Source organism: Trachemys scripta, chromosome 5 (genome assembly GCF_013100865.1).
Source record: "Trachemys scripta elegans isolate TJP31775 chromosome 5, CAS_Tse_1.0, whole genome shotgun sequence".
NCBI lineage: Eukaryota > Metazoa > Chordata > Testudines > Emydidae > Trachemys > Trachemys scripta.
Genome location: NC_048302.1, coordinates 125,980,750 through 126,006,538, shown reverse-complemented (window position 1 = coordinate 126,006,538; position 25,789 = coordinate 125,980,750). Strand labels below are relative to the sequence as shown.

Below are 25,789 nucleotides of genomic sequence, written 5' to 3'. Positions count from 1 at the left end.
GGCATATTTCAAGTTAACTGCAAATTTGTTAGGAACCTTTAAGTTTGTGCAGCTATTTTGAATTTCCATTCTTGCTGATAATTTTGTTAGTGGTTATAACTTGCCTAATTAGAAAGCTTGTGCTTCCTAGACGTCAGGAGAGAGAAAATCTGCTCAGTGGCGGACCTTGGAGGAAGCATTGAAAGATCGCAGGAAGGCTGTGGATGAAGCTGCTGATGCCCTTCTGAAAGCCAAGTAAGTTGTTCTGAGCATTTCATAGGCTTGATTTAATATCTCCAGTGTCAAATTTGGCAGAAATTGTAGAAACAACACACAGTAATCTGTATTTATGTAAATTAGATCGACCTTTTCATAACTAGATTATATCTATACCTGTACCAGCACCAAAGAATTTAACCCAAGCATACTCTTGATATAAGAATGCATAGTATGTGCTTCTCAGGTGTCTCTGGATCTGGTATTTTGCAGAACATTGATACGATAGAGAATCTGAAACAGTAAAATCTTAGATATTTTCATTGTTTCCTTTCCTTTTTCTAATAAAACAATGAATGAATCAGATCACTCTTGGAGCTTAGATACTATGGCAGTGAGACCAAACAACCCGAATCTGGTCTGAACTAGTCATTAGAAGAGACACTGGACATAATATAATTTTTCTTATCTTTAATATCTTACTCAGATAAAATCTTGGATAAACTTAAACAGTATTAGCAAACCTATTGCAGATATTTCACAGCTGGTCTTTGTATGTACAGGGATCAATAATACCATTAGGTATCATCAGTTGTAATGGCCAAAACTTTAAAACCTGGTTATGTAAAGTTAGGCTCCTGAGGATTTTGCACTAATTATATTAGAAACTTCAAACTTAAGAATAAGACACACATCCTTGTTTTTCAGATCATAATCCTTTTTCAGCACATAATCCTAAAGTTTTGTATAACTACTTCTAAGTCTTTGTTAATGAGTTTTTAGTAGTTTATGCAGGCTCTTGAAGACTAGTGATTTCAATGGTATTAAAGTGGGTATCTATGTGGAAGTAGGATAGACATCTAAAATTTGGTTATCTTGAAAAGGCTCGTTCTGGGGAGATGCGAAAAACAAAACCTGAAAGCATGTGGGAAGAACTTAGGAAAGCCTGTCTGCAGAAACCCCCCAGAAAGCTAGTAAACAATACAAGTGCTCCTAATAGCCACTGACTGTGTGTAAACTTTTCAACAAGAAAATCCTTTTAAATTCAAAATGATTGGAGTGTTGAATGCTGCTTTTCCCCTCCCCTTAATGTTAGGAATAGTCAAACTGGTATCACTAGAGACAGTATCTTTTAAAGGACACTTAAGATAATTTATATATAAAAATCTGACTGGCTGCCATTGCTCTATTGCTTGTATTCATTTAGGACCTGCTTCTTAGTCAATGGGAGTCTTTTTGTTTCAATGGGCTTTGGATCAGGAACATAGTGCTGTTGTCTTGAGTTTCCAATTATGCAAGGGGAGAACTTAAATAAAAAAAAAAGGCCCGAAAACATTTCTATTAATGTTTGATTTTATAAATGTCTCTCCGTTTCCTTTTCGTCACACCTTCCAAAAAACTTGGGCCAAAAGTACTTTGTAAATACAGCCAATTCCCTTCTACAAATGTAAGCATTACTTTAGTACCTAAACTTTGCATTAGCTAGAAGTGGCTCAGTTTTCAAATATCGGGTGCATTTGATTTGGCAGAGTACATCCAACCCAGTTCCCTGCATGTAACAATCTACAATTGCATATACAATTTAAGAACATAAAACTAAATGAGCTTACAAAATAAATCTGTGTCCTCACAACCCATCCTCTTGGGCAAAAAGTTTTATGAAGGAAAATTTCACACTAAATACAATCATAATTTCAAATCTATTAAAAACATTGAACCCTCTAGCAGCTCTGTTTAGAGCTTAAAGCTCTCCTTTAATTAGTTTGTTAGGTCATCTGATCAATCTCCTTGCCAGTGCAGATAATAAGGGAACTTCTGCATATGCTAATTAGTAGTTTCTGTCTTTTTTTCAGAGAAAAATTAGAGAAAATGAAGGGTGTGATTGATGATGCCAAGAAGTCTCAGATTGCTGGAGCCAAATCTCACATACTTGCTGCAGAAGAGAATCTTCATCATATGATAGTTGACCTGGACAATGAAGTCAAAAAGGTAATGTTTCCCAAGTCTGTTCTAATAAATCATCCTTTGCATAATGGGCAATTGCCAGCATGTGCAGAAACTCCTGCAATAGCTTAAAAATACAGAGTATAAATTCAGAATCATTCAGCTGTAATTTGAGCTTGTGCGCTGACGTGACAATGAACAATTTTCACAAGCTCCTGGTGGGGGGGAAAGAAGTGGCTCCATTACTTGATCTGTTTTAGTGGGTGAATGCTTTCTTTAGTTTGAGGGCAGTTGGGTAACTTGTAGCTTTTGAACATGGTGCTAGTTGTAAATCAAGAAGAATGGATGAATAGACGCACACTAAGCTAGCTTTGCTTGCTTTGATGTATTCAGGTACTATTGTTTTTCACGATGCTCTTGAGTTGCCTTTTTTTTTCTCCTTCAGGAAAAAAAATGTAATTAATATTATAGGTGACTTAGAGGGTTGTGATTTTCTTTAATCTTCATGAGAAATTCATATTGCTTTGAAAGATTGGAAAGGAGAGGCACCATGGTCCAGTGGTTAGAACACAGAACTAGGAGCAAGGAATTTCATCTCAGTTCTGCCAGTGACTTTCTGTGTAGCCTCAGGCAAATCATTTTACTTCTTTCTCAGCTTTCTTGTTTGTAAAGTGAGGATAAAACTTACCTGTCTTGCAGGGTTCTTATGACTTATAAAGCTGCTTTTATTGAAATGTGCCTTTTCTACTTGTCTTTATGTATTGATAGGAACATCGGCGCACAGATCTAAACTAGAACAGCTTTAGGGCCAGTCTTGGCTACAAACAGTACAACATGATTGTCTCAGAACTGGCTGACTTAGAGCATAGATATGACCTTAACTGTGTTCCATTACAGTGCTAAACCCTTGGATGCGTTCAGGGACTTAGCCTGGATTTGGGATATTCTTAACGGTATGTTCACACTGCCAATTAAAAAATCTGCAGCACGGAGTCTCAGAGCCTGGGACAGCTGGCTTGGGCTGTGAGGCTAAAAATAGCAGTGTAGATGCTTGGGCTGGAGAGTGGAATCTTAGAGCTGTCCAGCCTGAGCCCAAATGTTTACACTAATCATATAGCCCCGAGCCTGAGTCAACTGACCTGTGCCAGCCATGGCTGTGCCATGGGTCATTTATTGCAGTGTAGACATATCTTTTCAGTCCTGTCTACACTATGGGTTGGCATAGTCTGACTTCATTATATGTACTGTGTAGATGGGGGAGAAGTCTCAATAGCTCCCAGTAATGAGTTATTGTATATGAGAGGTGTCATAACTATAAAGGGAAGGATAACAGCCCTCCTGTGTACAATACTATAAAATCCCTCCTGGCCAGAGACTCCAAAATCCTTTTACCTGTAAAGGGTTAAGAAGCTCAGGTAACCTGGCTGACACCTGACCCAAAGGACCCATAAGGGGACAAGATATTTTCAAATCTTGGTGGGAGGAAGGCTTTTTGTTTGTGCTCTTTGTTTTTGGTGGTTGTTCACTCTTGGGACTGAGAGGGACCAGACATCAATCCATGCTCTCCAAATCTTTCTGAACAAGTCTCTCCTATTTCAGACTTGTAAGTAAACAGCCAGGCAAGGCGTGTTAGTTTTATCTTTGTTTTCTCAACTTGTAAATGTACTTTTTACTAGGGTGTTTACCTCCGTTTGCCGTAACTTTGAACCTAAGGCTACGGGGGAGGGGGGGAAGGGTGTGTTCCTCTGGGCTCTTTAAGTTTGATTACCCTGTAAAGTTATTTTCCATCCAGATTTTACAGAGATGATTTTTACCTTTTTCTTTAATTAAAAGCCTTCTTTTTAAGAACCTGATTGATTTTTTCCTTGTTTTTAGATCCAAGGGGGTTGGATCTTGATCCACCAGGAGTTGGTGGGAGAAAGGAGGGGGGATGATTAATTTCTCCTTGTTTTAAGATTCAAGGGGTTTGGATCTGTATTCACCAGGGAATTGGTGAAGAGTCAATCAAGGCTACCCAGGGAAGGGAATTAGCACATTTGGGAGTGGTGGCAGCGGACCAGATCTAAGCTGGTAGTTAAGCTTAGAACTTTTCATGCAGGCCCCCACATCTATACCCTAATGTTCAGAGTGGGGAAGGAGCCTTGACAAGAGGTTTGGGGGAAACTATATTGAGGTCAGTTTTTTCTAGCAAATTTGCCTTGTAAGTTAGTAATAGACCTCTCCTCTGTCACTAATGAGTAGAAGTGTGGTGCTTGTGCTGTGTGTGTGTGTGTGTGTATATTAGGGCTTTCGAATAATCACAGTTAACCCATGCAATTAACTCAAAAAAATTAATTGCGATAAAAAAATTAATCTTGATTAATTGCACTGTTAAGCAATAGAATACCAACTGAAATGTATGAAATATTCTTGGATTTTTTTTACATATTGAGTTCTATTACAACACAGAAAATGAAGTATACAGTGTTCACTTTATATTATTTTTTATTACAAATATTTGCACTGTAAAAATGATAAACAAAAGAAATATTATTTTTCAATTCACCTCATACAGATACTGTAGTGCAATCTCTTTACTGTGAAAGTGTAACTTACAAATGTAGATTTTGTTTTGTTATATAACTGCACTCAACAACAAAACAATGTAAAACTTTGGAGCCTACAAGTCCACCCAGTCCTACTTCTTGTTCAGCCAATCGTTAAGACAAACAAGTTTTGTTTACATTTACGGGAGATACTGCTGCCTGTTTCTTATTTACAATATCACCTGAAAGTGAGAACTGGTGTTCGCATGGCACTTTTGTAGCTGGCGTTGCAAGGTATTTGTGTCAGATATGCTAAACATTCGTATTTCCCTTCGTGCTTTGGCCACCATTCCAGAAGACATGCTTCCATGCTGATGCTTGTTAAAAAAAATTAATCCGTTAATTAAATTTGTGACTGAACTCCTTGGGGGAGAATTGTATGTCTCCTGTTCTGTTTTACCTGCATTCTGCCATATATTTCATGTTTATAGCAGTCTCGGATGATGACCCAGCACATGTTCATTTTAAGAACATTTTCACAGCAGATTTGATAAAAAGCTAAGAAGGTACCAATCTGAGATTTTTAAAAATAGCTACAGCACTCGACCCAAGGTTTTAGAATCTGAAGTGCTATCCAAAATCTGAGACGGACAAGGTGTGGAACATGGTTTTAGAAGTCTTAAAAGAGCAACACTCCAATGCGGAAACTACAGAACCAAAACCATCAAAAAAGAAAATCAACCTTCTGCTGGTGGCATCTGACTTAGACAATGAAAATGAACATGAGTCAGTCCGCATTGCTTTGGATCATTATTGAGCAGAACATCAGCATGGACGCATGTCCTCTGGAATGGTGGTTGAAGCATCAAGGGATGCATGAATCTTTAGCGCATCTGGTACATAAATATTGTGCGACACCAGTTACAACAGTTCCATGTGAACGCCTGTTCTCCCTTTCAGGTGACATTTGTAAACAAGAAGCGGGCAGCATTATCTCCTTCAAATTGTAACCAGACTTGTTTGTCTGAGCAATTGGCCGAAGTAGGACTGATTGGACTCATAGGCTCTAAAGTTTTACATATTTTATTTTTGAATGCAGTTATCTTTTTGTACATAATTCTACATTTGTAATTTCAGCTTTCATGGTAAAGAGATTGCACTACAGTACTTGTATGAAGTGAATTGAAAAATACTATTTGTTTTTTTACAGTGCAAATATTTGTAATAAAAATAAATATAAAGTGAGCACTGTACACTTTGTATTCTGTATTGTAATTGAAATCAATATATTTGAAAATGTAGAAAACATCCAAAAATATTTAAATGGTATTCCGTTATTTAACAGCGCGATTAATTGCGATTAATTTTTTTCATCGCTTGACAGCCCTAATATATATGATTTAATACTTGCCTTCAAAGGTAAATCTAACCCAATTTTTATTTATTTATATCTTTGTAGGTTCAGGCAGCACAATCTGAGGCTAAGATCGTAGCTCAGTACCATGAACTTGTGGCTAAAGCTAGGGATGAATTTCAGCGAGAACTGGATAGTATCACTCCAGAAATACAAACTGGCTGGAAGGGGCTAAGTAAGTCTTGGACTGTTATGTTACCTTTAATGTTTAATGATGCACAAAGCACTTTGTTTTCCAAGAGCACTACAGCTGCTTATATGGACATACAGTTGTTTTAATTTTCTGTTTCTCTACATTGTAGCTAGTTTAATTGTAAACTATTGTGAATTAATTTTAAAATCGCAAGTAATCTGAACCAACTGGTACAGAAAGCCCTCATTTTGAATAGGTAATTTATGGAGCAATTGTACTCTTGCAGATGAAATCACAAGATGGTTTCTGGGTAGCTTGAAGAAAGCACCCGCACTGAAACTTGACATTGGAAAGGTACTTGATTGTCCTCTGTTGGAGTCTTTTAAACTTCCAGGTGTTCCGAGAGTAGTGATGTAGAGCAGGCCTGCACAACATGCGGCCCGGGGGCCACATGCGGCCCGTGTGGGCTCATTGTGCGGCCCGCGGGGGTTGAGTAGATGGGCTCACTGTGCGGCCCGCGGGAGGGGGAGAGGGGGGGTGAGTAGACAAGCGGCGGGTGATGGGGGGGGGGGCTGAGTAGGTGAGCGAGAGGGCAGTGGCAGGGAATGAGTAGAGTAGGCCCATATTATGGAAAGAGAAGGCCAGGTGCAACTGAAAAGGGTCCTTTCAATAAAGCACAAGCAACTGTTATTTGTGGAACAACTAGAGTAACTTAGTTTTGTTTTTCTACTTGTTTCCATTAAAAAATCAAATCTGTAATATTTCCCTTCTGAGATTCTTAATGGAATATAGAACAGGAGTACTTGTGGCACCTTAGAGACTAACAAATTTATTAGAGCATAAGCTTTCGTGGGCTGCTGCCCACTTCTTCGGATGCAGCAGCCCACGAAAGCTTATGCTCTAATAAATTTGTTAGTCTCTAAGGTGCCACAAGTACTCCTGTTCTTTTTGTGGATACAGACTAACACGGCTGCTACTCTGAAACCTATCATTAGTGGAATATGAACTGTATAAATCAGTAAACTGTTTAAAGATCACTGTATCTGTATCTGAGTTTTATAGAATATGGGTGAAGTAACCAGTGTACAGTTGGCTAGATTAAATTAACTTGAACTGAAATGGAGCAAGTCCATTTAATGTCACACGGAAGCTTTCTTGAGATACTGCTGAACAGCTACTGCTCTACTGTATTAGTGACCATTAGATAACATGACAGCTATGTTAATCAACAGAGATCAAGCATAAGGATGTTTTTCTTTTTTAAAGTATGTGTTATTAAATACCATGGTTTTGCCCTGTCGCCGAGTCCCTTTGAGTAAAGCCCCTAAGCATATGCATAACTATTCCCTTTTCAAAACATAGAATTTAAGCATATTCTTAAATGCTTTGCGAAATCAGGGCCTTCCTTCTGAAGAATGGTTTGGCATTTATCTGGCACTGGGAGTCTATAACTTTCTGACAATGTTTAGCTCCCTAGACATAGTTGAAGCTATCACTTAATGGCTTTCCAGGGATGTTTTAATGATTCATCTTATGGATATGCAGAGGCATGTTTATAATTTAAGAAGTGTGTTTTTTTTTTTTTTTTTTTTTTTTTAATGATTGTTTAAATTGTTGCTTTGTGGTGTTGTAGTGGATACTGATATGATTCTGAGAGAATTCTGCTGTTTTTTTAGTGTGCTCATATCCCTTCATGCTCATCTCACTGTAGAGGCCCATAGCTTTTGGGTGCATGCAGTGGAAAGCAAGACCTGTGTTGGAAATAGTGTATTTTACCCCAGATACTTGTGTTCATATTTATGTGGTCAGAGAAATTGGCAGCAGTAACTGCAGCACTGAACTTTGAACAGTAAATGCACAGTAACTTAGAAAAATGTGTTTTTACTTGTCAGGTGACTTACTAAATATGGTTCCACAGATAGTGGAGTATTGTGTTAGAGCAGCAAATAAGCCTGGTCTGATAACATTACAGCTTTTCTGTCGGTGAAATTGGAGTTTTTTATTCTTTGGGGAATTTCTCTGCTAGGTGCTTGGGTATTTTTCTCCTGGCTTAAAAATATGCTAGCCCAGGGGTAGGCAACCTATGGCACATGTGCTGAAGGCAGCACTTAAGCTGATTTTCAGTAGCACTCATGCTGCCCGGGTCCTGGCCACCGGTCTGGGGGGGGCTCTGCATTTTAATTTATTTTTAAATGAAGTTTCTTAAACATTTTAAAAACCTTATTTACTTTACATACAACAATAGTTTAGTTATATATTGTAGACTTACAGAAAGAGACCTTCTAAAAATGTTAATGTATTACTGGCACGTGAAACCTTAAATTAGAGTGATTAAATGAAGACTCGGCACACCACTTCCGAAAGGTGGCCGACCCCTGTGCTAGCCCATATTATGAACCATTTGAAACATATTTAAGTAGTGAGTCACAAATTCTTTAAACAGTAATTTTAAATTTCATTTACCTTACTTAAAGGACTTGTATAGTTTGAGCTATAGGAAATGTTGTCATAATAAATCTTGTACCTGCGCACCTCATGCAATTAATGCAGTCAGGATTTGTATCCTAGCACAAAACAAGGGGGGAAGCCAGCCAGCCAGCATTATTCAGGAAACTTCAGTTATGCTGTTCTGATGATGGTTTACCAACCAATCTAAGATTTTGTTTTATATCCAATATACAAAAAATAATTGTCATAGCTTTTAATGAGTTGGCTTCTAAATTACAGTCTATGTATTTGTAGACATAACATTTGTGTACATTACAGGTTGTGTATTAATAGCAGTAGTTCACCTTATATTTTCTGTGATTACTGCTTTTATTTTTAAGTAATTTGTAACAGCAATTCACTTCAGGCCCAAAAATAGCATTTCAGGTCTTTGCAGATGGTGAACTGTTTTTGCCAAATTCTCTGTCAAATGTGAGCAGCCTTTTTAAATGTAAAAGGCTGTGTCTAGAAAAATGAACATATTGGAACTCACGGCTATGAATTGTAGCAGGTTCATTTTTCAGGTGTTTAGTTCTGCACTCCGTGTTAATTCTTGAAATTATTTCCTAGCTTCCATGCTCGGGCCCTGATCCTGCAAGTGACAGTGCACTTCAGTTGGGCTCCATGCAAGTGTAGATAGATGTCCCATTTGCAAGCTGTTAATTGCAGGGCAAGGGCACAAAGAGGCCACATTCACGTTGTGTTTTCTGGGGAAAATCTTCCCTGTGCTGGTCTGTCTTAAATTTCAATCTTGAGAGAGCTTCATTTGAGCAAATAAATTTGACAAGTTTAATGAACCACATTGCTGCTCATAATTAAATGCTTCAGAGTTGTATTCTGAAGTTTTTGTGTGTCTAGCAATAGGTAAGTTGTGGACACCTCTGCTTTGGAGTAACTGAAAGACTAACTTCAAAGTGTAATGGTGTGCTGTGCTTCCCAATTAAAATATGTAGTCCTTATTCTTAAACATATTTTAGCTTAATCTGCACTGCTCCTTTGCTATGACTGTTAAAGCTTGGAATGTGATTGTAGAGGCTTTGATGGTGTGGGTTTTATGTTGGTATTATATAAAGAGACTTTTAAGAGCTTTAACAAAAAGAAAAAGCTGCTGGTCTAACTAAAAGACTCCCTATAATATGCTACAGCGCTCTAAATACAGAGCTATGAGTGGTATGTTTTCATGTACATTTCTGCATGCTTTTACCAACTAATTGATTTGCTGTGTTGACTGTTCATTAATTTTTCCAAACCTTCCTCTTTCTGTTGCAGAGATAACTGATTTAGGTGAGTTACTGTAACTTCTTCTGCTCTGATGAATGTTATTTCTCAAGTCTTTCTGTGTTTGTGTCGTGCATTGCTTTACAACTAGACAATATCAACTAGTGCTTAGTTGCTGCATTTATAAAATATATTAGCGCTGACGTTTGCTTTGGGATACTTCCCGTTTAGTTTCTCTGTGTAGTCTGGTTCTTGTCTGTTGTGCTTGTAAATCATACACTTGAAATAGTTTTGTTGCTCAGGTAACAGTTACTGAAAATATTAACTACATGGTTAAATTCCTTACATGAATATTGTCATGTCACTGGAATACCCTTATGCTGATCCCAGATGATTAGGAGCACAGAACTGTGAACCAGAAAGTTGTGTCCTGCCATTGACTTGCTGGGTAATCTTGGGTAAGCCATTTGGGCCTAAATTTTCCAGTGCCCACTAATTTTAGGTTCCTCAATTTTCCTATGCCCACCTTGAGCCTCATTTTGCAGAGGTTCTGAGCACCACCAGCACCCTTTGCAACTTGTAGATATGCAGCACCTCTGAAAACCAGGCCCTTGAGGTCAAGTAGGGCCTGCAAAATGAGTGGATGTTTGTAAAATTTTGACCTAAATCCTTGCATGGTAGTTTCTCCACCTTAGGAAAATGGTAAATTTTATCAACTTGCTTAGTTTGATTTTAAAAACTCTGAACCAAAGCAGGTTGTACAGGGAGCTGCGTTCCCTTGACATCAAACTTAATCACGGTACAAGGAGTTACAAACAACGCTTCATCACAGGAGCAGCGCTTCTTCCTGCCGTCTGTCCTCATGTCATACTAATCATTGATCAGCAGTCCTAAACTGGACTAAAAACTCTCCTTCGCAGCACATTTCCCCCAAATAAAATCTCACGCCCTCCAGTGCCCACTGGAATGGATGGGCTTAGCAGCACATGCCTGGTAGGTTAACAAGCTTGGGCTTTTTGGGACCAGAACTAGGAGAGAGCATTCCAGAAGAAAAGGGGTCATCGCAGAGAATGCTCTGCTGGAACCCCTATCTCTTCCCTGCTGACAGCGAGGTGGTGCAGCTCAAGTATGCCTGCTAATCTTTACTGGGGCAGCCTGTGTCTGAGTGACTTTGTGTAGGATAGCCTGAGGCCAGTGGTTCAGCCTTTTCCATGCTGGGGGACACATCCCCCCCACACACTCTTTCCTCCATTTAACAGGTTGAGATCTCATTTCCTAGGCCATTTAGGACTTCATAGGTAAGAACCAACACCTTTAGCTCCACCCAGAAGCCAATAGCAGATGTAGATCCTGGAGCACAAGTAATAATGTGCTCATGGGAAGATACTTATCAAGCAGGTTGCCACCTTCTGCACTGGCTCCAGCTTGGGAATGGGTTTGAGAGAGCCCTGCATGGCACACATTGCAGAAATCTGGTCCTGAGTGCCAATGGTGGCCAGGTCTACATCCCAAAGAAAAGGCTGCAACCTTTGACCATATGCAGATATGGTTTTGATCTCTGCCACTGTTTGATCAACCAACTTGTGGACTCTGGTAACAGATGCTGGATATAAACCTCAATCAGAGGAACTTGCATAACAGCTGCCAATACTTTGACTTGCTCTCCTCTCACTCACTGTCCCTGCCTGTCTTCTCAGGACTGAGCTTCAGCAAGCTCACGGTCATCCATATCCAGTCTCACCCAGAGTCACTGGCTCTGCTTTACTCTACATCCCTTGGGCTGCTGTATGGCTTATTAGCACAGTGATAACTGCATGGTGCTTTAAAAACCAATACAAGGGCAGTTTTGAGCCACGAGAAACTTACAGTTCTAAATTTGACATACATCGGGGTGGGGTGGGGAAGAATCCAGGGGCTGGCAGGGTGGTAATTGTGAGAGATGCATTTTGATAGCTCCTTCTTGTATTTAGGAAAAAATAATTCACTTGGTTAGTTTGGAGATGCTGTCCAGAAGGGCTTGGATGGGTGCCCTGGCAGGAAGAGGGATAGTAAAGTGCTAAGGTCCTTGGATAAAAAGTGCTAGTTGAGTATTAAATATTTCCAGTTTGTGACCTGAGGATGATCTTGTTTCGTGTGTGCATGTGCTGGTTGGCGCAGGTGGCGTGTCTGTCTGACTGTTTCTCCAGTCATCTATTTCTAATAAAACTTGTTCTCTCTAGCTGGTCAGCTGTCTACAGATGATTTAAATTCTCTCATTGCCCATGCTCATCGTCGTATTGACCAGCTAAACAGTGAACTGGCAGATCAGAGAGTGAGAGAACAGCAGCACATTGAGGCAGCCCTGGAAAAGCAAAAACTGGAAGATAAGAGAGCACTTGAGACAGCAGTGGCCAAAGCACTAGAGCACCACAAAAGTGAGATCCAGATTGGCCAGGACAAAAAGGTACAGTAAGCACAGGGTAATTGGTCCTCCCTCCCATGCTGCTGTTTTCCAGTATGTTCTCTGCCTGTAGTGGAATTCACCAGTGAAGTCTGACATCTTCCAAGCTGCAAACTAATAGTGTGGCAGCTGGTTAGAAAACAGAAATATAGCTTTGGACATTGAAGCTAGATTCTCAAATGTGTGCGCAAATTAGGCTTGTAGGGGAAAACTTTCAAAAGCCCGTGAGTCACTTAAGTACTTTTGAAAACGTTCCATGTATAGTCAGCCACAGCTATTACACACAAATATGGGTATTTGTATTCATATATGGTCAGCAAAATGTAGAGTGCTTCCAAACAAGACATGAAATCTTGCACGTGTGCACTTCTGAAAAGCAGGGTGTAATCTTGGCTGTACTGAAGTCAACTGCAAAACTCCCATTAACTTCAGTAGGGCCAAGATTTCACCCAGGTTGTGGTTGTCCAAAGCTGCATTCGGATTGAGATCTTCATAGTTAAGAACTCCTCCTCCTCCTCCTCCCCCCCCCTCCCTTATTTGTTTTAATTCAGCTGTTTAGATCCAGGTTGTTGTGGCATTTGAAGAAAAGGGACCAGGGCTAGCTTGAGTGAACAGTTCACTGACAGGAAGCTCAGTACAAGAAAGAACTAGAAGCCCGTTGACTTCTCATGTGACTCCATTAGTGCAAAAAACATTCAGGGATTGGGAAAACATATAGCCACTCCAGAAATAAGTGTTAGTGTCAAGTTTATAAGCAGATAAGCTGACACCGTGTGTATAGTTTGAAATAAAATATTACAGATAGAGGAGGGGGAAAAAAGTAGAAGCATTTTAATTTGAGACCTGATTGGGGAAATTTTAGAAATTTTTTTTGATGTATACTTTTATCTGAGCAATTTATTTTTCATGCATGTCTAAACTTAAAAGCATGAACAGTTAACTATCTAGCAAGTGTAGTCACTGGTTACTAGCATTATGGGCTTTTAGCCATTAGAAAGACAAACCAACAGAGCAAGAGAACTTCGAAGGTGTCTCTAAAACGTTGTTAATTTTAAAAATGTAAAGTTACATAGAGTCTTTATAAGAAGCTCAGAGATGTCAGGAATATGACCTCAAGAAAATTATTGTTGGGTTAATTTTCAATAACATCACCCTTGCTATCATCAAGCAGTTGGGAGATGAAGACTTATAGGTAGTGCCTGTTTCTGTACAGATAGAAGAAGTCCGAGAAGTAATGGAGAGTGAAATGAGGACCCAGCTCCGCAGGCAGGCAGCTGCTCACACGGATCACCTAAGAGATGTTCTGAAGATCCAAGAACAGGAACTCAAACTGGAGTTTCAGCAGGTGAGGGAGGGGAGATCTATAATGAAATGGCCAGGGACTACATGGCATGGTATCTAGTTTGTGATCGCCTTGGGAGATGCACATCATGTAAGGGTCCCACTGGACAGCAGTCTTACAAATGCATCCTTCAGTACACTTTAATGCAGGCCATAGAATGAAGCCAATTATACTGAAAGGGGATGGAATACACAAACTCTTTGATCACTTCAGATTCTATTCCTTTTAATCTTTTTGATGGAAGAGAGGATTTGCTGATACTAAACAGCAAGTGCAATAGTATTTGGCTCTACTCTCAAGTTAGGGTGCCTGATTGCCAGGGCAATGTTGTATTTACTATAATGTGCGTTGTCTTTGGAAGGCATACAATAAACTGATCTGTGGTATTGTGTTCTAAAAGGTATAATTTTGATCTCTGTCCATGAAGTATTTGTTCATGTATTTGTTTACAATGGTACTAGATTTATGTTAAGTTTCTTGTTTCAGAGCTTGTCTGAGAAGCTCAGTGAACAGGAAATGCAATTCAAACGCCTTACTCAGGAACAACTTGACAACTTCACTTTGGATATCAACACAGCCTATGCCCGGCTGAAAGGGATTGAGCAGGCAGTGGAGAGTGAGTACTGGAAAATGGGGCAGAAACATTTTGTGATGACTGTGATGTACCAGAGCACAATCCAGACTAGTGGGGCACTATGTCACCCTTACCCTGCACCCTTGGGTGCCTTGCAATACCTTGCTGTAGTAGTTCCTGCCTGGGCTGCTCACAAACAGCCTTCCAGCATGCTAGCCATACCCTCCGTGTTTGTGTTACTGTAGCCTGCCAGCTACACCCTGGCTTTCACCAGGCTTGATTCTACTGCAGGGTGACCCCAACACCTCACCCAGTCCCGGATCAGATCTTCCTCTAGAAAGGTTTATCCTTTACTGCCCAGCCCTTTCCTGGACAGTACAACTATATTAAGTCTGTTATTCCTTGAAGGCAATAATATGCCATCTTATTTTAAATGGAGTTACCCAGGCACTTCAACTTAAACACTGGATTAGATGAAACAGTAAAAGTAGTTTATTAACTACAAAGAGATTTTGAAGGAGTATAAGTGAGGAGGCACAAAAGTCAGAAATGGTTACTAGTGTTTTACTTTTTTTTTTTTTTTTTTTTTCCTCCTTGTATCTACTTAAGAAACAATCTGGGTTGCAAAGCAAACTTTCACACCACTCTCCAGTAGATTACTGACCAAACTTTCAGGTCTGAACCCCTCCCCCGCACTCCAATGGCTGTTTTCCTTTTGTCTTCTCAGGTGTGGGGGTTGGGGGGGGTGTCCCAGGGGGTGTTTGTCCCTTCTTTTTATAGTTTCTCTCCTCTTGAAAATCCTTTCCAGCTGAGACCGGGGAGTCAGTCTATGTGGAAGACTATTCCCTGCTGGGGTTTTATTTTTCACTTGTTTGAACTTCCTTTGTTTTCCCTCCCTGCTTGATGACGTTTTTATCACTTAAATGCAAAGTAAGGCAAGCACACATTCCTTCCTTTGTTTAGGACAGACCTGACTTCTGTCTGGTCAGGGCTGTGGGATTTGGAATGTGTATCTATCGTACAGGGGAATCTTATAACTTCACATACAATGTTGCAACACATATTTTACTAGGCCAATACTGACATGCAAACTGTAAGGTGTCATTTGAAAACTCGTCAGGAATACTCTGTACAAAGATTCTTACAGTAGTGTGTAGGGTATGAACAGAGGGGTTTATTCCATCACAGTGACCCAAGATTGATGCCTAAGCACATATTGGCCACATAACTAATTGACCTGTTTTTCCTAATGTGCTGAGCACTTCTGCCCTAGTGAGCAGATTCAAAGAGAATATAACCCTCTGCCAAAGTGTACTTGTGGAGAAGTAGCTCTCCTGCTTTTGAAGTGGCCGGCTTTCTCTAGACAGCTCGGGATAATAGCAGGTTTTGCACACCTCACTTCAGCAGTCAGACACAATATTATCCTGAACTGCTGTTAAGCCAGCCCGTCCCACACCTCCAAAAGTAGATTGTGCTGTCTTTGAAAGTAAACTGATTCATGGGAAAGGGAACTAGCTTGTGCTTGTTAATGTGTTAAACTGGCCTATGAGGGTGCAGTTACTTTATAGTTACTTTGATGTGGCAGTTATATGGGGGAGGTGGGTGGTCAATGTCAGTCTACGAAAACCTCCTTTCTGGGTTTATTCTGCAGGCCACGCAGTTGCTGAAGAAGAAGCCAGAAAGGCACATCAGTTGTGGCTTTCAGTTGAGGCTTTAAAATACAGTATGAAGACTGCATCTGGGGATAGTCCCACTGAACCATTGGAGTGTGCAGTTCAGGCCGTCAAAGCCAGCTGTTCTGACAATGCATTTACTGAAGCCTTAGTCTCAGCTCTCCCCCAAGAATCTTTGACCCGGGGAGTCTATAGTGAAGAGGCACTCAGAGCACGTTTCTATGCCGTCCAAAAACTGGCAAAAAGAGTGGCTATGATCGATGAAACCAGAAACAGCTTGTATCAGTACTTGCTCTCTTACCTACAGTCACTTCTCCTGTTTCATCCTCCGCAACTGAAACCACCTGCTGAGCTCAGCCCTGAAGACCTGGACACATTTAAATTACTATCCTATGCTTCATATTGCATTGAACATGGAGATCTAGAGCTGGCAGCTAAATTTGTCAACCAGCTGAAAGGGGAATCGAGGAGAGTGGCACAGGATTGGCTGACTGAAGCTCGAATGACCCTGGAAACAAAACAAGTAGTGGATATCCTGACTGCATATGCCAGTGCAGTGGGATTAGGAACAACTCAAGTGGATTGATCTAGGCTAGGGATCTAGGATTATACTTTTGGAAGCAGTCTAATGCAGCAGAATCGTTTAAGTGCTGGGGAAAAAAATCAAATGATCTGTAAAGGGTTTGCACACCAGGACCTTGAAAGGGGTAGAAAGAGTTATGTCTCAAACCACGGGTACTGTCCTGTCTCCTTGCACTGAGCTGAATCTCACCACCTGTTGTATTTGTATTGGTTTCAGTTGTTATCATGACAGCAACCTTCAGGATGCTTTCTCTGCAACTTGTATAGCCATTTTGTTTCCAAGTTGTACTGATTGGGCTTGTGATCCAGCCAAAATAATGTTTGTAACCCACCATTATTGATTTGCCAGTTGGTGCCGTTGAATAAAACAAGATGTAAAACCCATGTCTCTTCTATTCAATTCTCTTGCTTAAAGCTGTTACCAAATCCAAACAAGGGGCAAAGGCAGAAAGTTTCTATCAGTTCTCATATGCACATAGGAGATTGCAGCATCAAAGCAGATCAGTGATGCAGGAGTTGGTATTAGTGGCCTGAAGCTGATGGTGGCAAACAGCTGCCACATCTCTCGGTAACTGTGTGTTAGTATATATTCTTGTTCTCAGTGTGTAGGAATTTAAATTTATACTATCACTAGCCCTTGCCTTTTACCCTACATAGTATAACTACTGATGCTATTTCTTGCAGTTGTATTTTAAATCCTTGAGTTAGTGCCAGGCTATGTATATAATCTAGAACTAAAATATCTTTGTGCTTAGGCAGTTCAAAACAAGCATCCTCTCACTGTGTAAGGAAATACTTTAATTTAGTAGTCTGTTAAACAGCATGGTCTGTAATTAGGAAGCTTCCAGATGTGTGCATAGTATTACCAATTGGTTTAACCAGAAAACATCTTGAAAAATATTGATTAAAACTCATCCTTGCCTCTATCATGATAGATATTAAGTATGGATCAAACACACAAAAGACATTCAGACTTGCAAGAAAATTCTGCTAGGTTTCCTAAATGCCTCCCTGTTCTGAAACTTTCCTCCCTATATTTTACTTCAGTGAAATGTTAGTCTGGGTAGAATGTATCAGCTCTTTAACTTACCTCGAACCAACCACATTCATCAGTATCATGCAAGGTGTCCCAAACAAACTACATATATTTATTTACAAAACATTACAACAGATTTAGACCACGTACTGTATTTCAGTTCCAACATGGAAGATAGTGAAGTAGACCTGTTCAAGCCTTTATTTACCCTTATTCTATATAAACTAGTTCAAACACATCAATTTTCCCCTTTAGTTCTGGCAGGGTTTATTATACATTGCTGTATGGTTAACTTTGCTTCATGCTTTAAAAATCAAAGCACCTAGAAGTAGGATATTTACCTAGAACAGATATCTACAACCTTATCATAATTAATTCACATTCCCATAATAATAGCATTTCAATTCTCACCAACAAAAGTTGCTATTTACGGTCAGCTTCAAACATTTGGAAAGGTTGTTGTAGGCCCAGCAGTACTCCTATAAGAATATAAGTTACACTGACTGACATGAACCAAAGAGCAGTGGCTGAATAATACAGCAGCAATCCAAGCTACCACTGCAACACTCTAGTGATATCCTTATGGTTGACTGATGTAAAGGCCAGCCACTCCTTTCACGGGCTGAGACAAAGTTAGAAACAACTGACTTGTTCCTTGCACTATTTTTTGTTTAGTCTAGCTGTAAATATGGCAGTGGAGGACAGGAAGAAAGAATAGAGCTGCCCTACTTTTGCTTAATCTAATCAAGTGTGACATGGCAGAGACTCTTCCTATGTCTGTCCAGTTTTCCTCTTATCCCCCTTATTGTAATTAGTGTGTTTAGGCTATTCAAGCTGTTATAGAGGTGCATCTTCCCCTACTCCCTCTTAGCTGTCACTGTTACACTTCACTTTTAATCCTGCACTCAACCCCTTTTCTCCTATTGCATGTTCAGTAGTAGATACATGGAAACTGCTTTAGTGTAGGAAGGAAGTACTGCTGAGCTTAACCTTTACTATGCTGGTAGCTATGGAAGTGATCAAAAGGATGTTACAATGAAAAGAATTGATTAATTTGTGCCTTGAGGTTCTCCATACTACCCAATTGTGATCCTCTTCAATGAAAAGATTCATCTGAGAAGGCTGATTAAAAGACTGACAAACTCCCTCTTCCCACAATGGAGCCTGGGAGGTTAAACTCTAGCCTTTGGTGTGGGTGTGTTAGGGACAACATCATCCTAGTGGTATCAGTTAAAGGGAACTATCAAGCTTTTCAAGGCAGCACTGCCCATGCATGCTAGAAGACAAGGTCAGTGTAGGCCTCTGCTGGAGGGTAGAAGCAGCATCTTTGAGTACAGCAGCCATGTACATTTTAAGGTGAGAATCACACCCCCAGGTTGCAGGGTAGCTGGAGCCTTAGAGGCTCACAGTAGAGCAGCTGTCACAGCTCTGGGCCTCAAAGCCCATTCCTGAACCCAAGAGGGGAGGTACCATAAGCAAGTCCCTGGAGGAGTCTTCATAGATCAGCTCCATTGTACTGCAGAGTAACTTATAACACTTAATAGACTGATTGCACAGGGCTGATAAGAATGTTTCATGTAAAACAGTGAAACAGTAATTTAGGCTGTTTAAATTCACAGACTAAGTCAACTGAAAACAGGTAAGGCTGATGTAGATGTGGTCTAGTCCATAGCCATATGTCTCTTCTCTAACCCCTGGACAAGCCACTAGGGGAGCATTTAACGGCGAAGAGCTTCCATCGTCTCTCTTAGCTGGTTTGAGGATAGAGGTGGGAGGAGAGGTATTGCTGCAAGCAGAACAATACAAGCTTCTTATTCCTAGTGTCCTTTGGTCTGTCCCGTCCAATGGAAGGAGAGGGGTGAAATCATGAGTGCAGCTTTCCAAAGCAGCCCACACAGATCATAGTAGTGAGAAACTGCTCCCATTCTTTGTTTCACAGGGAAAGCTAAAGAAACAGCTCCTAGTCGCTGTCGCTATCGCTGCTTTGGGGATCAGCATCTTCCACAGCCTTCCTGGGGAGAAAAGGTTCAATTTAACAGGTAGTTGAAACCCACTTGTGACATAGTTACAGAAAGGACAGTTCAGTGCACAGTATGCTACCACCACATTACGCCTCCACATATCCATGCTCCCTTCCAGAGGGAACTGAAGGAGACCACCCACTCCTAAGGCTCATTTTGTAGCAGGAGAGGCAGGCTGGAATGGGAGCCAGGCCAGATTGGGTTTCAAGAATAATTTCAGTTCTGCAATGCAACTTTCAGAGTAATGGTTTCCTCTCCTTCAGAGTCCTAAGGGTTACGCTGATTTTTAGCTGCTCCAGTAGTTTTTTCAGACAAGTCTTAGAGAGAATGTTGCCTTTTAAATGTCTCGCTTTTAAAGAAACTAAGTCAACAAAACCCACTGAAAGCATTATCTACTGGTAACATCTCCGATTCACTGCGCTGAGAGAACACAGCATGTATTCTCAGATGTGTTTTGGGTGCCTAACTAGACACCATTCAGGGTTTTGATGTTCAGAAGTTGGGTACTCAGCACTACCTGATAAATTAGTTCCTTTTAAAGAGTCTTACACTGGGCACCCAAAAATCACTAGTCCCGTAAGCCCCCCCCCTTTTTTTGGAGGGGGGTTACTCTGACTAGACACAAAAGAGCCAGATTTTTATAAAGTCATTTAGGCAACTAAAGATGTAGACAAAGTCTCACAAAGGAGTATATCTGCAGCTATAGGTGCCCAAAGTGCCATCAAATGCCGCTTCATTATATCTCTGTTCAGTTTCCCCTGGTTTTGAGGATCCGTCTCTCAGCAACAGGGAAAAAGCGTTTTTGTTGTTTTTAAATGAAGTTTTATTATAACTACACACAGGCCGGAGACTCACTAAAACTTGAAATCTAATCACCTTAGTGAAGAAAGGTGCTAAGTTAGCAGTGTTAGGAGTAGAGCCTGGGATTAACATTGAGGTTTTCTGCAAGTGAGGAGGACTGGAGCGAAGGTTACAGCAAAGCTGTGTGTGGCATTCTGAAAGCCAACTCTCCTGTAAGTCATTCGCAGAGAGGGACACAGATTTTCCTAGTTACGGCTGACAGTGGATATGGAACAACAAATACATAAAACAATCCATCTTACTTCTGCTCTTCAGACAGTTCAAACTCCTCTTTCACCCTCCTTGCAAGCTTTGCAGTTGTAGGTAGACCGAAGGCAGCAGCCAACTTCACTAGCTTAACCGCCTGATCTGGAGCGTTGCTTTGTTTAGTGCAGGTCAAGACCTCATTCATCACCTGGTCGCTACAAGTGAGAAGCAAAGAGTGAATGCTCTGCAGAGCCAGAATGCCTGGGTTGGGAAGGAATACGCTGAGCTCCAGGGTGGGGTGTCCACAGCACACACAAGCCCTCTGTAATTAACTTCACTTGTTTCAATGCTTAGGAGATTTTCAGAAGCGTTCAGTCAGGCCTAATTGCTCTCCCTGAAATCAGTGGGAGTTTTAGCTTTGCCTTTAACGCAAGCAGTTAGGCCAGCACTTCTGAAAATGCCCTCCCTAACTGAGGAACACACATTACTATACATGCAACGATGTGCGGAACCTCCCCCCCCCGCCCCAGGCTGGGCTCCACCTCTCAGTGGTGGAGACAGAGGTACAGGAGCTTAGGGTTAAGTGGCGTTATTTTTGAGCCCTGTTTAGAGATTGCTCTCACAGCCATTCCCTCTCCCATTAGAGGAGTTGGAGCATCCTGCTTGAACGATACCAGAGGCACTGCTCAGAGTGGAGCCCTCTAAACTGACAGACAGAGCCCTAGTATCTTGTAGGGAGCTGCCTGTAAGAGGAAAGAAGGGGTAGGGGGGAAAATTTGCCTTCTCTGCCTTCCCCAACAAGCTCAGCATGGAGGCACAAAACAGCTGGCTACAGCTCTGCTACTTCTGTAAAGGTACCAGTCTGGCAGAGCCTCCAGGTGGCTGGCCAGACTCCCTCCTCTCCTGCTGGAGGGAGGACATGTTGCTGATAGGGAAGATGAGCTGGGGAGAAGCGTCTGCAGCAGCTACCAGAGAGATGAGTAGGACAAGGGGGTGCAGCTGGGCCACTTAAACCAAAGGAGCCTTTTCCTGTTCTACTGGCAGCTCTCAAGAAGCACCTTCCCTCCCCTCACATTCAGAGCTGGTGGCCACTGAGGACTAACAGCCATGCTGAAAACTTCAGAATTCCCCTCCTACCCCTCAGCACAGATTCCTGCTGGGGCTCGGACTTCGCACATCAGCTTGGGGGATTTCACTAGTGCAAGTGCTCTGAGATGTACATATGCAGGTGTGTGCATATTAAACACACAACAGCTCCTTCCAATACAATACCTAATTCCCACTGCAAGCATATCTAGGCAGGCTGGCTGTAATTACCAGAACCGATGCTTGGCCAGGACACCAGGGCCAACACACAGACTGCCATTGTAAGTATAAGCACACAGCCCAATACTTTTCTGAGGTAAAGATCACACTGCTTTAAATGTGTTAATTTCTCTTAGGAGTTAAAATTCCTACTTTTAAATTAAGCTTCTTTCTAGAGTTCTCAAAAGATAACTAACCCCCCCACACACTCTGGTCAGTTTCATTTTGAATGATCTACCAAACATTTACCAACTGTAAAGCGATCAGTTCAGGAGCTAGTGTGATTCGGTGTGATCTGAAGAATTCCAGCAGGAGCACCTATTGCTTTCAACTAGAGGGTCAAACGCTAAGTATGCTAAAATGTAAGACCATCAATCTTAACGTAAGAATGGCCATTCTGGGTCAGACCAATGAGTCACCTAGCCCAGTATTGTTTTCCCGACAGTGGCCAATGCCAGGTGCTTCAGAGGAATGAACAGAACAGGACAGTTGTTCATTGTCCATTCCCACCTTCTGGCAAACAGAGGCTAGGGACACTTCAGGGTGATGTTGGTTGGGAGAGTCTCAGAGGAGCTGCTCTTGGTCTCTAGTGGAGAGTTAATCTGGCCCCACACTGACCTGTTGGGCTTGTTCAGCAACACACTTTGAGTTGTTGAGCCCATTCAATTATTTTATTACCCCATATCTCAAGAGTCTGACACAAGTGGGGGAAAAAGTCACAGCATCAGAATTTTAAAGTCTCAAGGATCTCACTCAAACCAACCTTGACCATGTCCTGGGGCACAAAAACCTATGCTGAGAGCTCTTATACTGGGTGCATGAAGAAACCCCTCCCCGCTCACCAGGGAGGCCAACACCCAAATGAAAAGTATCCAGTTTAGGAGTTCTCTTAGGAAGTGAAGATGTGAAAAACCACAGACTGCTAATGTCACCTAGAAACACAATGCAAGACCCCAACCAAAGTAGTGTGAGAGATCTGCCACCTGACATCGGACCACTAAATGAACTCACCTGGGGACTCTCTGGTTTTTTTTGAAAAGCTCCAGCATGTTCCTATTTGAAGACGAAGAAAAAAAAACAACAGCTGAGGTTATAATGTCAGTCTCATTAAGGAAGAAGTGTCTTTGGTATACACATTTTGAAATATTCACTGATTTTATCTGCAGACTAAAATGATTAATTTATGTCTACCTTAGTCTTCAATATAGTAAGAAAAATGTCACTGCAGGAATATATGCTGAGAGTGCACTTAAAAAAAAACCCTTTCGCCTTAAAAAAATTCAAACAGATGTAAATGTACAACTTTATATAAAGGCACCCACCTCCTGGTCTGTTCCCAAATGTACTGATCCAAGTGAATCAATGGGAGATTTGACTTGGGAGTTGGATCAGACCTCAAAATTGGGGACTGGATATTTTTTTTTTTTTTTTAAATAAAGTGCTCACAGACCCTAGGTTTTTTTGGTGCATTTACAAGATATCTGGCAGCATAAAGCATTTTGCATGCAAGCGAGTAGGCTATGAGTAGGATACTATGCCAGTCTGTGATTAAAATCTGAATTGGAGATATCAAGGATGCAGGACAGGACAAGACAAGCAGGACAAGAATTCATAGTAGCCACACACTTACCAGGCTTCTTGGATACTCCCCACCCTTGAGAACAGTATAGCAGTGTTACCCAGAGCACTCGCTGTCCACGCTAAGGGGACCTGGTTCTTCTCTTGAGTTTCAAAAATAGATTTGATATCTGCAGCACAGTTGGCAAATGACATTTGAGTCTGTGAAGAGATTACTCTATTAGCACCCAAACATCTGTAACTTGTGGGGCATCTTGTTTACCAGTGAATTGTTTACCACACTTTCAAAATCAGAAAACATACCTCTTTTATAGGAAGACCGCTCCACCAGAAAGCTCTCGACTGGACGATTTTTAAATACCACAGCAACTGTAAGTCACTGTATACTAAGGCAAGAAAGGGGAATACTACCAGGTGACGTTCGGAAAGCTGCAGAAAAGCTTCTTCACATTAAACCACTGGGGCCAGGCATGTTATGAGCATCTACATTTGCACATTTTTTTAAAATAATCTCAATGGAGGAGATTTTCAAAAGGCACAAATGGCAGTTATGCATCTCACTCTCCTTGAACATCAGTGAGAGTTATGGAGCTAAATGTCATCTGTCCCCCACCCAGCGAAAAACAGCTTCTCTCAATAAGTCAGATGTATATAATCTGTAGATTCCTCGATCTTACGATTTTTGAGTCATCTTGAGTCAAGTTCATTCCTGGTTTAACTCCACTGAAGTCAATGGAGTTATACCAAGAGGATGGAATTTGGCTGCTCATCTCTACAAATTCAGAGATGACAAACCCAGATAGGGGCCAATTTCATTCTAGGAGAGAGATCTAGTCTTTGTGCATGGTCAGATATGGAGCCTGAACCCCTCTCCATTTAGAAGAGAATGAGCTGCTCGCAGGGCGTTCTCATGAGGGGCCCACCCAGGTATTGGAATTCACTCCCCTCTCCCACCCTGGTCCCCAACAGGTCTAATGTACTGATGGTCAGGGCATGCTGCAAAGCCCACCTTTTTTGAGGATAGAGGCGCATGTTGAAAGCTGAAGCGGGTTCTGGGAGGATGCTGAGCTTATTTGCCATATAGTGAAACCTCAAATTAATAAAGGCACCTAGAACCCTTAATAGGAACTTTAGATTAATCTAAATATATAGGTTTGTGTTATTTGTGATCTCTATGCAGTGAATGGAAATCTAGGATTCTCTCTACATGATGGTTCTAGTTACTCTAATACTTTGCACTTAGTGTTAACCCCGCCCCCCAACACCACCACCACCCCTGGACAGTAAAGTCAGGGTGACACTTTCACCCTCACTGATCACTTCATGAGCCTCACCTCCTGAGGGTGTATCTCCCTGGCCATCAGAGCCAACACCTCCTCCAACAGTTCGATTTTTTTGTTAAGCCCAAGCTGTTTGATCTCTGATTGAAGAAAGAGAGTGGTTAGCAATGGAGCCATTACTGCATCGGACACGCAACATTCCCTCCCAAGGAGCAAGCAGGACAATTTTTAATAGTACATTTAAGGAGCAGCTCAGATGTAGGCACCGTTCTCATGTAAATGTTCTCACTTTTCCCACCACATGCAGGACAAAAACATTTACATTCAGCTCCCATAATGCAGCTGAGGTCCGTACCCCTGCGCCAATCATCATTGCTGATTTAAAGGGAGAGCCATGTATTTTCCCCTTCAATGAATAGTTACACTAGTTGTACAACCTCTGTTGTCCACCCTCCCTTTAACCACCATCCTAAGATGTCCTGATGTTGCACTGCGAGGCTATCATGGCTGTGAGCCTGTGTTCTGAAGATCCAAGCAGGACAAACATCACAGCATCATGACATTGTACTGCAATAGTTTGTGGCTCTCACCATGGAGGCATTTAAGTGGCTCTCCAATGACTAGTACACTGCCTTACCCCTTTATCAGGTGAGCTGTATGGTCAAGCCTTAGGTTACTATAAGAAACCAAGAAACCAAGCTACCACTAACCTTTCCAAATCTGAGGGACCATTTCCAAATGGTTGGCTGTGTCCAATGCTTGAAGGAAATCCAACATTATTTGAACGGTTGGGTAGAAGAGCTGATGAACAGAGACAGCAGTTTAGCCTGGTATGATTGCCTTGCTCTCCCAGATTTACATCGTAAGCACTAATGCTGCCCAGATACATGGAAATACCATCTTACCGAAGGGACCAGTTCTTTATACCACTTCAATATGACATCGATTTGTTCCATCATACACACCAGAGTAAAGAACTTTGTACTGCAGAAAAG

At 41.3% G+C, this 25,789-nt stretch overlaps 2 protein-coding genes and 1 non-coding gene across 5 annotated transcripts in view; 1 reads left to right on the top strand and 2 right to left on the bottom strand.

Annotated features, from left to right (window-relative positions):
- IMMT (inner membrane mitochondrial protein) overlaps window positions 1-16,911 on the top strand; it is a 34,804-nt gene extending 17,893 nt beyond the window's left edge. For 2 of the 3 annotated variants that reach the window (XM_034771363.1, XM_034771361.1), the window contains exons 8-15: window positions 131-234; window positions 2,049-2,184; window positions 6,124-6,253; window positions 9,968-9,982; window positions 12,136-12,359; window positions 13,570-13,701; window positions 14,185-14,314; window positions 15,924-16,911. In XM_034771363.1, coding sequence (XP_034627254.1) covers window positions 131-234; window positions 2,049-2,184; window positions 6,124-6,253; window positions 9,968-9,982; window positions 12,136-12,359; window positions 13,570-13,701; window positions 14,185-14,314; window positions 15,924-16,531 — 1,479 coding nt within the window. In that variant the 3' untranslated portion in view covers window positions 16,532-16,911. The remainder of the gene's footprint in view (window positions 1-130; window positions 235-2,048; window positions 2,185-6,123; window positions 6,254-9,967; window positions 9,983-12,135; window positions 12,360-13,569; window positions 13,702-14,184; window positions 14,315-15,923) is intronic. The other variant, XM_034771362.1, reaches the window with a different exon arrangement.
- Window positions 16,912-17,654: 743 nt separating this feature from the next.
- PTCD3 (pentatricopeptide repeat domain 3) overlaps window positions 17,655-25,789 on the bottom strand; it is a 33,642-nt gene continuing 25,507 nt past the window's right edge. Inside the window, exons 18-24 of the mRNA XM_034771364.1 lie at window positions 25,700-25,778; window positions 25,505-25,595; window positions 24,849-24,934; window positions 23,567-23,715; window positions 22,948-22,989; window positions 20,688-20,846; window positions 17,655-19,575 (exon numbers count right to left, since the gene is read on the bottom strand). Coding sequence (XP_034627255.1) covers window positions 19,524-19,575; window positions 20,688-20,846; window positions 22,948-22,989; window positions 23,567-23,715; window positions 24,849-24,934; window positions 25,505-25,595; window positions 25,700-25,778 — 658 coding nt within the window. The 3' untranslated portion in view covers window positions 17,655-19,523. The remainder of the gene's footprint in view (window positions 19,576-20,687; window positions 20,847-22,947; window positions 22,990-23,566; window positions 23,716-24,848; window positions 24,935-25,504; window positions 25,596-25,699; window positions 25,779-25,789) is intronic.
- Window positions 25,042-25,173, bottom strand: LOC117878639. The gene has a single exon (XR_004646041.1). It is a non-coding gene; the product is annotated as a small nucleolar RNA SNORD94 (small nucleolar RNA).